The sequence below is a fragment of the Sipha flava genome, unplaced genomic scaffold (genome assembly GCF_003268045.1).
Source record: "Sipha flava isolate LNK unplaced genomic scaffold, YSA_version1 295_pilon_pilon, whole genome shotgun sequence".
In the NCBI taxonomy this organism is placed as follows: domain Eukaryota; kingdom Metazoa; phylum Arthropoda; class Insecta; order Hemiptera; family Aphididae; genus Sipha; species Sipha flava.
Window position 1 is genome coordinate 172,101 of NW_020272966.1, and position 15,683 is coordinate 187,783.

General features: G+C 28.7%; 1 protein-coding gene across 1 annotated transcript in view; it reads right to left on the reverse strand.

The window, feature by feature from the left end:
* Positions 1–336: 336 nt before the first annotated feature.
* LOC112685881 (DNA (cytosine-5)-methyltransferase 3B-like) overlaps positions 337–15,683 on the reverse strand; it is a 46,053-nt gene continuing 30,706 nt past the window's right edge. The window contains exons 12-14 of the mRNA XM_025557905.1: positions 7,552–7,700; positions 753–921; positions 337–487 (exon numbers count right to left, since the gene is read on the reverse strand). Of these exons, the coding sequence (XP_025413690.1) occupies positions 408–487; positions 753–921; positions 7,552–7,700 (398 nt within the window). The 3' untranslated portion in view covers positions 337–407. The remainder of the gene's footprint in view (positions 488–752; positions 922–7,551; positions 7,701–15,683) is intronic.

The window sequence follows — 15,683 nt, forward strand, 5'->3', positions numbered from 1 at the left end:
AATAGTTGAAAAAGAATCGAATTTAATATAAACAACTTATTTATGTATATTAAAAATAATATTAATTGTACTTACAATAAAAAAAAAAAAAAAGATATAAAAACTGTAAATTTAAACAAAAAGTAATTATAATGCTACAAATATCAATATATTTTACTTCATATTTTAAACTACAAATAAACAAAAAAAAAAAAATACTTCTGAATTCTAACAAATGTCATAAAATTTTTTTTTTAAATTTTCAGAGTGAACATATATACAAAAAAAAGTTTGATGTTAATATAAATAACTAAAATTTAAACAAACTTAATAAAAATCTTTTTGAAATTACTGGTACATTATAACTTATTTATAAATAATTATTACCTACTAATTAATAGAATGACTACTTTGTCGGGAATTAAAAATCAGGCATATAAAATATTGTTTTGTATTAAACTGTTTAAGATAGAATAAACTGAATTATAACACCAAGGCAAACTTTGATCTAAAAAATAAAAAAAATAAGAATAAATTACGGATTGATTAAAAATTAAATCAATAGTTCTCAACATATCAGTCAAATTATAATAAACAAAGCCAAATATTAAATTGGCTTTTGAAATTATTTAATATCAGTATTTAGATATTAATAATTAGCATAAAGTAATAAAAAAAACGATTGTGATATAAAATTATTATCCACATATTTAAATAATAGAAAAAATTGGTCTTTATGTTGAATAAATAACCACATATATATTTAAATGTACCTTTTTTATTGGTGGAATTTTTTTCAGAAATATCATGATGAAAAATATCTTGATTTATAAATTGCTCAATATTTTTGTTTAGTATGGTAATGTTAGACCAAATAAATCTTGCTCTTTGTCGAACATTTTTCGTATTCATGCTTATGAGAATTGGTTGTTTGCCTAAAAAACCTTTAAAAGAAAAAATAATTTTTATTAAAACATATTGTCACAAATTAATTATCTATTGACACGAGCGAAAAATATATTTTTTATGAATACAAATATCAATGATTGAATATTTATAAAGATAGTTATATATGTATAATTTACCGGAAATGTTGACATTTAGGAAAGGATGACAATTCCTAGGAAATTATGACATTACCAATAGCGGAAGGAAATTATATCATTGCCTAGTATATGATAATAGTTGCTAACAATATCAGGCAATGATGCCATATTTTCCCAAACATATCATACCATTTTTTTTTTTTTTGATTTAATTAGACTTAAAATAATTATTACTTAATAATAAGGTTAAATAATGGGTTGTGCTCCAGCTGCTGCCCTAACAACATGGACATGGACTTATAATTTATTAAAGAGCTAATATGGTATGAGGCAAGGGCACCCATATGGGGGGTGTAAGGGAGGGACATGCCCCCCCCCAGAAAATGTCAAAAATCTTGGAAAATTGTTTACAATAATAAGAATATATTTATTTAAATAAAATTCAAAAATGTAATTTAATCTATTAAAATTTATAATTTGTTTATGAAAAATGTATTTATTTAGTTTGGAAAATCAGGTTATCAGCTATAAATAACAATACGCTTTTTCGTTTCTATTCTATGGATAATTATCAATTCTTAAAATATTGTGTATTTCTAGAAATATGGTATGTATATGTGTAACTACTATTAATGAAATAATTGATATACTTAATATGTTAATGAAAAAATCAATAGTTATTTAAGTTCAAGCAGCTGGTATGTTTTAAATTCAAATAAACACAACATAAGATATTTCGGTTCAAGATTAATGTTCAATTATAATACGATATGTCAATATGATTGGTGTTAATGAAAAATTATTTGCAGTAGTTAATATTAAAGATTCAAAAGGGAAGAGCTTTCATACTATGTTGGAAAATGTTTTAACTAAAAATGGACTGAACATTGAAAATTGTATAGGGAATGCTACAGATGGAGCAGCAAATATGCAAGGTCAATATAATGGGTTTTCTGCTTAGCTATCTAAATCATCACCCAATCAAGTGCACGTGTGGTGTTATAGTCATATTTTAAATTTAGTTTTGGTTGATGCTATAAGTATAACATTACCAGCAGCTTCATTATTTATTTTCTTAAACAATAATGCTGTTTATTTAAAAAAATCATACAAACGAATAGATATCTGGAAATCAATAATTGGGGAAAATGACAAAAGACGACTAGCAACGATAGGAAACACACCCTAGGGAGCCAAAGAAAAGGCATTAGACCGAATTTTCGGAGACAATGGTGCTTTGTACATTGCTCTAATTACAGCGTTAAATATTATTGAGTTGTCAGAAACCTTTAACTCTGATATCAAAGTGAAGGCCTGAAATTTTAAAGAATATCTTTTACAATACAAAATTATTTTGACATCATTTATTTTTTTAAATATATTCAAAATTCTTGGTCCATTATCTAAATACCTTCAAACCAAGGGTATGAATTTGATAAAAACCCAGGAGTTAGTAAATTGTGCATTAATACAGTTAAAACAATGTCAAAGGCATTTTGGAGATGTAAAATTAGAAGCCGATAATTTTATAAATTATATAAATGAACAATTTAATGAAAAACATGAAATGGATGTATTAATTGAGAAAGATTTTTCTTTCAAAATTAATCAAAATTATTTTATGAAAACAATAAAAATGAACCAATATTATGCCCTGAAAAAAGATATAGTGTAGATGTTTTTAATATAATTTTAGATCAAACTATATCTAATATAGAAAAAAAATGTTCTACTAATAAGTTTTTGCATGGAGATCTACACTTTTTATCACTCAACAATTTTGAAGATTTACAAAAACAAAATATACCACCGAATGCTTTAAAAAAATTGTATAAAGTCTTATGTAAATTTGATTCTGATATAAGTTATGATCAATTAAGAGCGGAATTTCATAGCTTTATTAAAAACTGGAATGGATTAAAAAAATCATTACCAGAATCATTTGAAATACAATTAAATGAAAGTGAAAATGAAAATGAAGAAAATAACACTGTTCAATTAGAATGTAAATCCTGCAATAATTGTATGGTATGCTGCTATAATGTTCTGATAAAATACAATTTATATAGTGATGCATATCGTTGCTTGACCATGGCTAATCAATACTTATTGACATTGTCGTGTACCCCCAAGTAAGTATGCAGTTGGAATGTTTCCAAACATTTTTATGTATTTTATTTTAAAGATCTAATTGAATTTTTATAAAAATTATTATATTATATTATATTATATATTATATATAGGTAACATGCGAGAGATAATTTTCTTTATTAAAAATAATTAAAACTTGTCTGAGAAATTCAATGAATGAAGAAAAATTGGACGCATTAATGATAATGGCAGTCGAAAAAAATGTTTTATTTAGTATTGATAATGATAATGTTATTAATATGTTAAAAACTAAGAGTGATTTATTAAATAATAAACTTTCTTATTAAAGTAATTGATTAAAATTGATTTTAATTTAAATTTTATGCATAACAATTACTAAAGTGTATACAAATTGATAATAGTTATTTTATTTTGTATTATATCAATTAATTTAAATATTTAAAAATTTAAAACCTAAATATATATATTAGGGTGTTCCTTAAATTTTTTTTTTTTTGCATTTTTGTTGGTCTCACCCACTTAATTTGTGTATATGCCTACAAAAATGAACTACAAAAAGTTTTAAGTCAATCTATTAAGGTTAACCCGTGCCGACTTGAATTTGAAATTTGAGTATATTAATTCATTCATAATTTAATGATATATTTTACATTTTCATATATAACTCATTTACAATTAGGAAAATTAAAATTTGTTACATAATATATTTTAAATATAATAAAATTGTCTATAAATTATATTCTTACATACTTCTTATTTATTATAATTTACAAGATATATTGAATTTTGTGTATGAAAGTACTATTTTCTCAAAATTATATTATGAATTTTTATTAATTAAAATTGTTTTTTCAATGTTTCCTTTTTACAATCAGGATATAGTCTTCTGTGTTCTTGTATACATTGTAATAGCAACTAAGACTTCTTATCGTCTTTGGTTAAAGTTCCGTGAAAATCTTCCATAAGTTTAACTGCTCCTTCCGCTGTCATTTACTACATTTAGCGAGCATGCAATTTCTTTCCCGTAAATATCACGAATAGCGTTTTTTTCAGAGGAGATAAAGAGTATTAATTCCGGAAAATATTTATTTTTAAACAATAAATAGCTCTACACATCCAGCGAGCTTGATGCATTGCTCCAGGTGGACGTATTTTAAATGTGTTGTCCAAATTACCATTCAAAAATGTTATAGATAGCTCAAGTAATTCTTTATAGTCATCTCTGTAACATTGTTTTTGCAACATAGCTCGACAAAAGTGAAGAATATCATTTCGTACATCTTCTAAAGCAGTGCAACACTCAAGGTCGTCTATACCAGAAGTTATATTTCTAAAATCAATTTTATTCCAATTGTTTCGAAACTTTTTGAATAGTGGGATATCAGGACTTGTCGTTGTATAAGGAAGTACAGTTTCAAAAACGCCACGTAAAATTATTTCGTATATGTGGTGGCGGGATTCACGACAATTGAGCGCAGAAAATTGAGCGCACGACAATTGGGCGAAGACTATTGAGCGCACGAAACTTGAGCGCTGCGAAAATTAAGCTCTAAGACAATTGAGCGCGATATATTTTTCACTTTCTTTAATAATTTGACTATTCATCAAATTAATACGACCACGACATTTTTTCGTATTGCATTCGATACATCGCCAACTATTGTTTTTGTCAAATCTATATAAATATCCGTTATAGCACAGAAGGTCTCGACCTTTTTGACTTTTAATAATTTCCATTTTATTATCAAAATTATAATTTAAAAAAATTAAAATGTTTTATACAATTAAATGAATAGTGTTCAGTATGCACGTGTGAAAATATAACATCAATAAATACCTTGCAAAGTTCACATGTGTAGTTATCCAGCGATAAGAGTCTACATTTACTGCTGCATTATCGTTGTTGGAATTTTATTCTTTCAATAACACCGTATCGATAACATTATCTGATTATCATCAAACATAAGGATTTATCTGACGGGTTATATAGGTATTCGCAGATACTGCGAACAAATTCATTTCTAATTTGGTAATTTCATGTACAGCAGTTCTGCACTAAGCTTTTACTCAGTATAGTATAATATTATGTTAAAGCGCTCAACTGTCTCGGTGCTTAATTTTCGCAGCGCCCAATTTTCGCCGCGCTCAATTGTCTTCGCTCAATTGTCGGGACACCGTGGTGGCGACATGGTAGGTAAAGTAAGTCTTTTCCCAATTTTTGCTCCAATAAAACGCATGCACCATTTAAACGCCCTGTATTTGAAGCGGTGGTATCACAGCATAGAGCTTGAACAACATCTGTTACGTCCCAATTTTCTAATGCATAATATATAGCATTAGCTTGTTCTTTTCCCGTTGATTTTTCTAACTGGGATACCAATAAGCAAATCTTGATTCTTACTGGTTAAAACAATCGATAATCTATCAATACCTGAGTCTCTAACATTTAACGTTGGTAGTATTTTTCCATCCCAGTGTACAGTTATATAACTAGGAATAGAACTTTGAAAATTGGTTTTAATTTTATTGGCACATTCAACTCGTAAAGCATCACGACATCGATATATAGACGATTTATTTATAACCAAGCTATCAACATTGTTACCCAATGCTTCAGCTGTTGCTTGAATAATATAAACTGAGTCCCGTACACTTAATTTACATCGATCTAATGCAGCAACAAGCTTTGGAGAAATGAAACTGCTCGGACAGGAATTCGAGCTTTTTCCCAAAAAATATTGCATTCACGAACGGCTATCGAAGCACTTTCTCTCGTATTAAGTTTTACTGTTCTCACATTATAAAAAAATACTGAAAGCACTTGTCCAATAGACGGGAGTTTTGAGTCTAGTATTTGGGTAGATGGTAACCCAATCAAAAATATTTGTTCATCAGCTCGTAATTTTCTAAACAATTTTAAACAATTCTAAACAATTTTGCAATTCTAATTTGCAAAACAATAAGGTACCAAAAAAAAAAAAAAACGTAACAACAAACGATGTACTCAACTATATCACGCACCGTAACGAAGACGACTACACGATATTATTAATAAAAATCTATTAGACTCGTAGATCGTAATCCATACCATTCTTATTTAGAAAAAATACGATAATATTGAACATAACGATGTTTTTAATGTTCAAATAATCTAATGATTTCTGTAATTGTGTGCAATGTGCAATGTGTATTTATAAAAATTCATAATATAATTTTGAGAAAATAGTACTTTTATACACAAAATTCAATATATCTTGTAAATTATAATAAATAAGAAGAAGTATGTAAGAACATAATTTATGAATGAATTAATATACTCAAATTTCAAATTCAAGTCGGCACGGGTTAACCTTAATAGATTGACTTAAAACTTTTTGTAGTTCATTTTTGTAGGCATATACACAAATTAAGTGGGTGAGACCAACAAAAATGCAAAAAAAAAATTTAAGGAACACCCTAATATATATATTATATATAAGACTGTTAGTATACTGAGAGCCTCTAAAATTATGATGTTATAATAAAGTATAATGTTGGACTTTTTAAATTTAGGCCCGAAATTGTGGAACGAAAATAATCAATATAAAAAAGGAAAATAATTAGTTAATCATTTAACTGTAGTTAATGATATTGCGGAGCGAGGAGTGAAATTAACTGAAGATTATAACAAGTTAATAACTAAAACCGAAGATCAGCAGCAATATTTACTGCAAGTATTGAGCGAGTATCGCCAGCTATTCCCAGATTATATAAAAAAAAGCGACTATTCCAAGAAATTTTAAATAACTGAAAGAAATAAACTATATAATAAAAATAAAATTTTTTCATTGTATTTGTGTTTAAAATATTTTGTTGTATCATCAATCATTATTTCAATATATTTAAATAACTGTAAAAATCGTTTTTTTTTTTTTTAAATAAATAAAATATCTATAATATATATTTACATTATTAAGATAGATGCAATATTGTTTTGAATATAGTAAAAAATGACAAAACAACTTTTTTCGCAAATTTTCAACCCTCTTGAGGCACATGAAGGGGGTGAGTAATCATGACGAAATTTGTTCCGAATTACTTTCTTATAGTAATGAACAAACTCAGGGGGTGAGAAATCAAAAATTTATAAGTTCAAAAATAAGGACCACTCTAATGTTGACGTTGCGAGTTAGTTATATAGTTAGTTGTATTGTAAAACCGATCCCACATAATCTGCAACATCATAATCGCCAATGCTTTTGTGTAAGAAAGTAATGCGTGATAACATTGCCTAATAAACTACGGAAATGATGAAAATTCCGGTAACATATATAATTAAACTAAACTTATTTAGAAATTTGGATAGTTTTGGTAAGTATAGGTGTTTTAATTAGAAAAAATATACACTTATAATTTAATAATTACATTAATCTTACCTAGATATTGTATTTGATTCATGGTTTGTAATAGAAGCGCTCGATTCAAATGCCCAATATAAAGATTCATCATTTGTATTCTTTATGTTTTTTAAACCGTTTTTGAGATACAAAAAGGAAAAAAACTCTTCTAATGCACCATAAGAATCTAAAAATAAATATTATAAATAAATGCTAAGCATGGAGTATTATTATTATATATGTTATGCACAACCGTTTTCTAATTAAAAATGCATCATCAGGTATAAACAAAGTCAATAAAATCGCCACTGAATATGAAAAATAAAAGAAGAAATTAAGTAAAATTGGTCATTTTACATAGAGATAATTTGTTTTAATAAGAGAAATTATTTAAAATGAATATTTATTAGACGTTAAGAAATATAAATACTTTGGTTATTATTTATTATTATCTAAAATGTATCTAAGATATTGATTTTAAAATTGGAACTTGTGCATTCAAAATATTATTAAAATTGTTTTTGTTAATTTAATTATGAAAGTTAGTGGCGACTTGTGGCTTGGACGACGGGATGATTGCACCCCCTACTATTATTTATGAAAGAAAAAAAATTAATTCTGATTGTTATAGTATACCTATTAATAATTTATTAAATTATTGAATATCTAAATTACTAAAATGGTGATTTTCAAATAATCGAAATAATCATTTTAAAACATTTTATTGAGTGCGATCGCAGCGATTACTAAGTGCGTAAGCCATAAGTACGAAAGCGTCGCATGCATATCAAACTATCACTGCCGAGTGCTGGGTTAGACACACACACATTTTTTTCTGGGGATGGAGGAGTGATTAAAATTCAATTCATAATATTCTTAGTATATCTTATTACGAGGTCCTATATAATAACATTACATTTAAAATAGTATTATTATGTCCCGTATTTAATGAAAATGATTTTGTTACTCAATTTTTAATATATACCTAATCATAGTAAAATGAAAATATCATTTTACTATAATATGTAAATATTAATTTATAATAATTAAATATCATAAAAAAAAAAAAAATTTAGGTGGATGGAAACCCCTTTACCCCCATCCCGTAACTACGCCACTGCTAACACATAAATATCAATGACAATTTTTGTCCAAACTAATCTGAACAGTTTACCCGTGAATTACAGTTTCCGATTTTGAGTTAAAGAATTTTATTATTGTCGTTTATGTGAGTGTCTTATTTAATCGTGATTGTAGGCTAGCATATTGACAGTAATTAAAACGTTTATTGCTATGTGTACATTATCTTTTACATGTGTTAAATTGCTGTTCTTGTACAAGTATTTTAGATTCCGAACGGAGTGATGAATGTATTAATTTTACAATGATGTGTGTTTTTTAATTTTTTTTTTTTTATGTTTGTCATCACCTTTTTGAGCAGTAATAATGATTCGATTTTTGACATCAGCCCCGTTTCTGAAAGGAAAGTGAAACCACTTTGAGTGGTCAAAAGTAAAAAAATGTCAATAGTTTTCAAAAGCGTCAGGAAAAACTCTAAAAAAGAAACGGAAAAACGGGAATTATTACGCATAAGCAGTTTTTAACAAAATGGAGTTTTTTAATTTGCTGTAACACAAAAACCAATCACATTAAATTCTTGATATTTTCACTAAATGTTTAAATTAGCAATATCTATCGCAACATAAATTTTGGCGCAGTCGGTAGGATTCTTCAAATTCAAGAGGCAATTCTTTAACGAATCACCTTGGGAACTGATCACTTCCACAACTCTCGAAGGAAAAGAACTCAACGTTGCAGACTACCAACTTCAAAATGAACAGCACAATATTGTAAGTAGATTAAGAATTATTTTTGTAAATGTATATGGGTTTGAATCAACTCCCTCAAATTGTAGTCTGTTGTAAATTATTTCAAAAGTAAATAGTTTTCTTTTGATAATTTTTTTTTTTTGAAATTGTGTATTAAAATATTAAAAGAGAATTTTGAGAGAATTATTAAACTGGATCGTCACACTCTGCATTGTGTATTAAAATATTAAAAGAGAATTATTGTGAGTTATTGAGAATAAAGAAGTATTTGTAGAGAAAATTTGTAGAGAATTATTTAACTGAATCGTCACACTCCGCCTTGTGTATTAAATGAGATATATTGAGTATTATCGAGAATTATAAGAGTAAAAAAAAAAATATATATATAAGAGAATTATTGTAAGTTATTGAGAATAAAGAAGTATTATTGAATTTTAAGAGAATTAGTGAATTAAAAAGAGATTATTACATTTTATTGAGAAATATTGAACTAAATAAGAGTTTAGAGAATAATTGAATTTATTGAAAAATATTGAATTAAATGAGATAAACTGATGATTATTGAGTTACGAGTAAAAAAAAAAAAAATAATAATAAATATATTGAGTGTGTGAATATAGTGATTGACAGATGAACATTATTAATGAGTAATGAAGAGGCAAATAATAATGAAATAGAAGAATTAATCGAAGAGTTAATAAATCAATTAGAAGTCAATACATTAGCTGATTTTAAAGGAAATCCAGAGTTGGTAGAAGCTTTAGTTAAAGAAGAATTAAAGGCTGATAATTGTATAGAGGATACATTAAATAAAACATTTAAATTGATAAATTTGGACGAGTCCATTGGGATAACTTGCGATACACGTGTGATAGGAACACGTAGTCAAAAAAATATAATTCATCAAGCGTTAGAGCCCGTAAAAAAATATAGGAGTAAAAAGATGTCACCCATAATAGAAACATTAAGTTACAATGACGTGTATAACACTATTCCGAAGTACTCTGGTGAAAATGAATTATACCCATTTTTAAATGTGTGCGATAAAGTCCTAGAATCTATCGAAGACACAAAAATTCCGTTACTAACAAAAATGATAATCGCATCAAAATTAACTGGTAAAGCATTTAATGCGCTAAAACATAGGGAAGTAAATGAATGGGCTGATGTAAAAAGAATCTTAAAGGATAATTTTGAAGTTCCGTACGCAACGGACAATTTACAAATGGAGTTATATTTACTTAAAATGAATAAAGATGAATCTGTATTATCGTACAATTCGAGATTAAAAGAAATATTTCAAAAACTTTGCGATTCACAAACCGCGGGAGAATCCCCTTCCGACGCGACCGCAATACGGCGGAATACATATAAACAAGCATTAACTAGCTATATCCGTGGGCTAACCGATAGAATACAATTCAAGGTAGAAACAAAAAACCCATCAACTCTCGAACAAGCGATGCACATCGCTATCGCCGCAGAAAAGGAAATCATTAATCTTAGAAATATGCACGAAATAAGCAGTCCAATGAGCAATAGGAATAACGAGGGACATTGGCAAAATAATGGGAATCCTAATAAAAATAACAATTATAATAAAAATAAAAACAACCAAAATAATGGCAACCATAGACAAAACGGCTATAACGGCAATAATTATAGGCAGGAATATAGAGGAAATAATTATAGGAACAATGATAATAATATACGAGCGATGTCAAATACTATTAAATGTTTTTCATGTAATAAGGAGGGACACTTTGCTAACCAATGTAGAAACAATACAACCGGTAGAAATAATTTTAATCATTTTACGAGACCACCGACGTGTCATATACTAATAATGGTCAAATATTAACATGCACATACTGTTCGAAATTAGGACATGATATTAGCGCGTGTTATAAACGTCGTAACGATGAGGAAAGAGCTAGTCAAAACGTAAGGTCGGAAAACGAGCCGCAATCGAACATGAGCGGACTACGTTCGATTCAACAAGTAGTAATGTCCGAATAAACGCGCTATAAAATAAACGACTATAAAATAATATTAGGAATACAAACTAATCAAAATAGTCGAAACCATCAGGATTACATTCTATATGTTACCAGTGCCATAGTTACCTTAACGCTTATATTATTCATGATATCAGTTCTGAATAAATTAATTACGAAAAAGATCACAGCGCGACGGCAGTTGCAACCGCCGACGATAGAAAAACCCACCTTAAATGATGAAAATGAGCCTCACCACACTGACCAAAACATACCAATACCTTTAGAGAATTACCCGTTAATGTACCCTAAATTAAGAACAGAATTCTGACATAATTATCTAATAGAGATACTCAATGGAGCACGTTGGAGTGGTTATTCAAACTGCTCTTACTCACTTAAATTATATAATGAAATTAATATCAAATAAATAATAATATACATTGTCATTAATAATCATTTCATTTTAAGTTCACATATCAAGTTTGTCATTGTCGATTTTTGAATTCGCTCCAATGCCAGACAAGAATTGGGCCTTGATTAACGGATCAATGGTAAATAGTTTGGATAAATACCAACCTATACGATTACAAGGGAAACCAAAACTTCTAACGAAGGACGGAAAATACAGTACATTACATAAAAATAAACACTACGACCAGATTGAGAGATTTGCAGTCAGATGCTTTTCAATGAAGAAGCCAGAGGTGTTGTCACATTTATTGGGAAATCTGAGTAGTTCTAGGAACTACAAGGGGGAACCAACTCTGACTACAACACACATGGTAAGATATCTGCATGCTGATCGCCGACATCCTGTAGTAGTGTTTTGGAACGGGAAACTGACAAAAAATTATTTGATAAAATGAAAATACCAAATATATTAACATATTTAAATATAAAATCGTATGATAAAAATAATGATAATTACCACCACTTTTCAATAACTGATATGAACAATAACAGGGAGTTATTTTCGATATATATTGGTAGACTTAATAAAGAGGGTAGAATGCTAAATTTGACAGAAACACATTCGCTTATTTGTAAAGCCGATCATCGGAATGTTACACATAGTCATGACCCCTTAACGGATGTAATTTATACAAGATGTATTTTTAATCACTTAATAAAGCTTATGAAGCCTACTAAAATATACAAAAATTTTAATCAACTCAAATATAGGAAATAAAACTTGCAAAATAAATTATAAAAGAGGGATGAAACAAACCTATACGTGTAAATATATATATGTAACGTGTGAGAAAGACAATATAACACTCACACGATAGAGTTAAGAAAAAAAAAATGTTTAAAATAATTAAAGATTATAATTTTGTAAGAAAAATTAACCTTAGCAAGTAAGTTTTGAATATGTAAACAAAAACAAAAAAAAAAAAAAATGTATTACTAACAATAGATTTAAAAAAATTTAAAGAATTTTATTTTCCTTGTATTGTAAAATATAATCCTTTTTTTTTGGTTGGGAGGTGTTATAAGGCAAGTAAATATTGTGTACGTGTCCACCTTCACATGATTATTGTTAAGAGAAATCGTCACGTTTGTATAAGGAAATGTCCTTAGAAATTAAGTACGTTTTCAAAATGTAAATACAACTGCTAACATAATGACCTACTCTGTTAAATTTCGTTCCCAAATAATAATCCAAGAAGATGCAGTCTAGGGCGCGTACAGTTGGCCAATTATCAAATGTAGAAATCCAATGGCCACAGGATGTACGTGACGTCCGGAACGATTTCACACCAACAGCAGTGACCTAGCAGTCACAGGACCGACATAAATACCAAAGGGCGAGAGCCGAGACGGAAGTTAGATTCCACAGCTCAAGTCACCCACATATCACCATTGGAGATTCCACGGACTCTGTCCGTATGTACATTGCCTGACCGTTAAGACTTACGAGTTTATCGCTCTGAGCCCTCTGACGCATGTAGATGTGCACAAGGAATCTCCACTCCGTAAATTTTATAAACTTATCTATGTTATTGTGATTTCTCTTAACTTAAATAAATATCTACTTCGTTTATCAACAATATTGTACGATTCATTTGAAAATAACACCTGGATCGCAACAACGGCTTCATACCAGGTGGTACTTTACGTTTCGAATTGAAAACCAACTCATCAGACTACCACGAAGAATTGAACGGAAATACTTTCTTCGAATGGTTTAAAAAAAATTCTGTCGTTACTCAAAGAAAATGCCATGATTGTGATGGACAACGCCTCCTATCATTCAGGGAAGAAAAATCCGATTCCAGTGATGTCTTGGAAAAAACAAGATATTATTATTATTATTAATTGGCTAGAAAGTAAAGGTGAGATCATCACTTATCCAACATTAAAAGGGGCATTATTATGTCAAGTAAAAACTATAAAACCGCAATACGACAAATACGTTATAGACGAGTACTCAAAACAACACAACAAAACCATATTAAGATTTCCCCCATACCACTGCGAGCTGAATCCAATTGAGTTCACATGGTCTTCTGTTAAAAAATATGTCCGGATGTGCACAATAATACTTTTAAATTAAAAGATATTAAAGAATTATTGAAAAGAGGTGTGGAACACGTAACACCGGAAATGTGGGTGAATTTCGTTGGGCACGTCGTTGAGGAAGAAAAATTTTGTTGGAGAGTCGACAGCATAACTGATGATTTTGTGGATAAAGAACCTGAAGAAAGAACACGTCATATCCTAATGATAGGTGATACAAGTTTGAATTCTGACTCTGATTAATTTCTTCGTATTATTATTATTATTTGTATTATACATGTACAATATTATTATGTCTAATATAATTGGATGTTGTAATTAATGTATTAATTAATAAATTTATAAAATATATTAATATAACATTATATGTTAATGTAATATTTCTATTATTTATTGTATACCATGTGTGATAGTCGTCAGATGTTATTATTTTTATTTTGATTCGCTGTATACACACTTGTTGCTGCTCGGCGGCGGCAAATGGTTGCGACAACACGAAGCTCATTCAATTAGATGCGTGAAGGAGTAGCGTTCTCTCGGTGGCCCTACCATATATAGCAGAGCGCGTTTCCGGTTAGATTATTTTTGTTTGCTAAAGTTTGCTAAAATATAAAAAGAAATTTTCACAAGAAAAATTTAAAATATTGAACGTGCCAAAATAATGTACACAGGGCCTCCTAGACCAAACCCAGTAATATTCATTAATTGTTATTAGGCTACCATAGTATTTTACCGGAGAAAATTTTTAGACTATTAATGTAAATTTCCAGTATCTATTATTCTTATCTTATCTATTTATTAAATTCCCTTTCACACATGCGTAAATGTACACCTTTAAGGCAGCGGTCCTCACTAGAATTTTAGAAAAGGCCAAATCTATTTTTTGAAAATTACTTGCGGGCCACATACACTTTTAATAATAATAACCGTAACATTGATTGTTTTTCAGAAAAAATTTCTTTTTTTAATTCAACTAGTTTGTCTTCTCTTATTTCGGATGGATGGGGATAATTTTTAAAAAATTTTAATTTGTTGAGTTGTGTAATGACGATTAATATTATAACATTTTGGAATATTTATGGTTTTACGACAAATTAAACATACAGCATCATGTTTCTTACCAGAAATATAAAAAAATTCAATCTTCCAACTGTTTTGAAATATTCTGAGTTCATCTTTGATTTTACGTTTCACCATGATAAAGAATTAAAATGTACGCGATCAAATACAAACGGACAATAAGCGATAATGGATAAACTTATCATACAAGACAACGCAGTGGAAATGAATAAACCCATAATCATAGGTACCTGCTAATCTGGCCAACTGGTAATTCAATATAAGTTTAAAATATAAGATAAAATAAATAAAAACAATAAAATAAAAAGCAACATTAATTTTATTCTCTGTTTATAGAATTTTGGATTTTAGAGTACAATTTAATTTTAGTGCGAGCCGCACTAAATTTGTTAAAGGGCCGCATGCGGCCTACGGCCCCCGTAGTGGAGATCGCTGCTTTAAGGTGTAACTCCTATGCATGCGCCTAGAAAAGTGGCGATATTTGAATTATGGCCATGCATTAATTTATTTAGCCACGCGATCTAATATTGATTCCTATGTACGCGTCAAGAGACGTGCGGCTAACATTACGAGACTAAAATAATTGGGCACGAACACACAGTTGTATCAAGTTCTCTGTTTGGTTAGGTTGTACTTGTATATTCATATGCGTTTTAAAATATTATTATTATTATTAGTTTAACCATGTCCTTAACAAGAAAACAAAAACGGATCTTAAAACTACTTCTTTTACAATAAGTA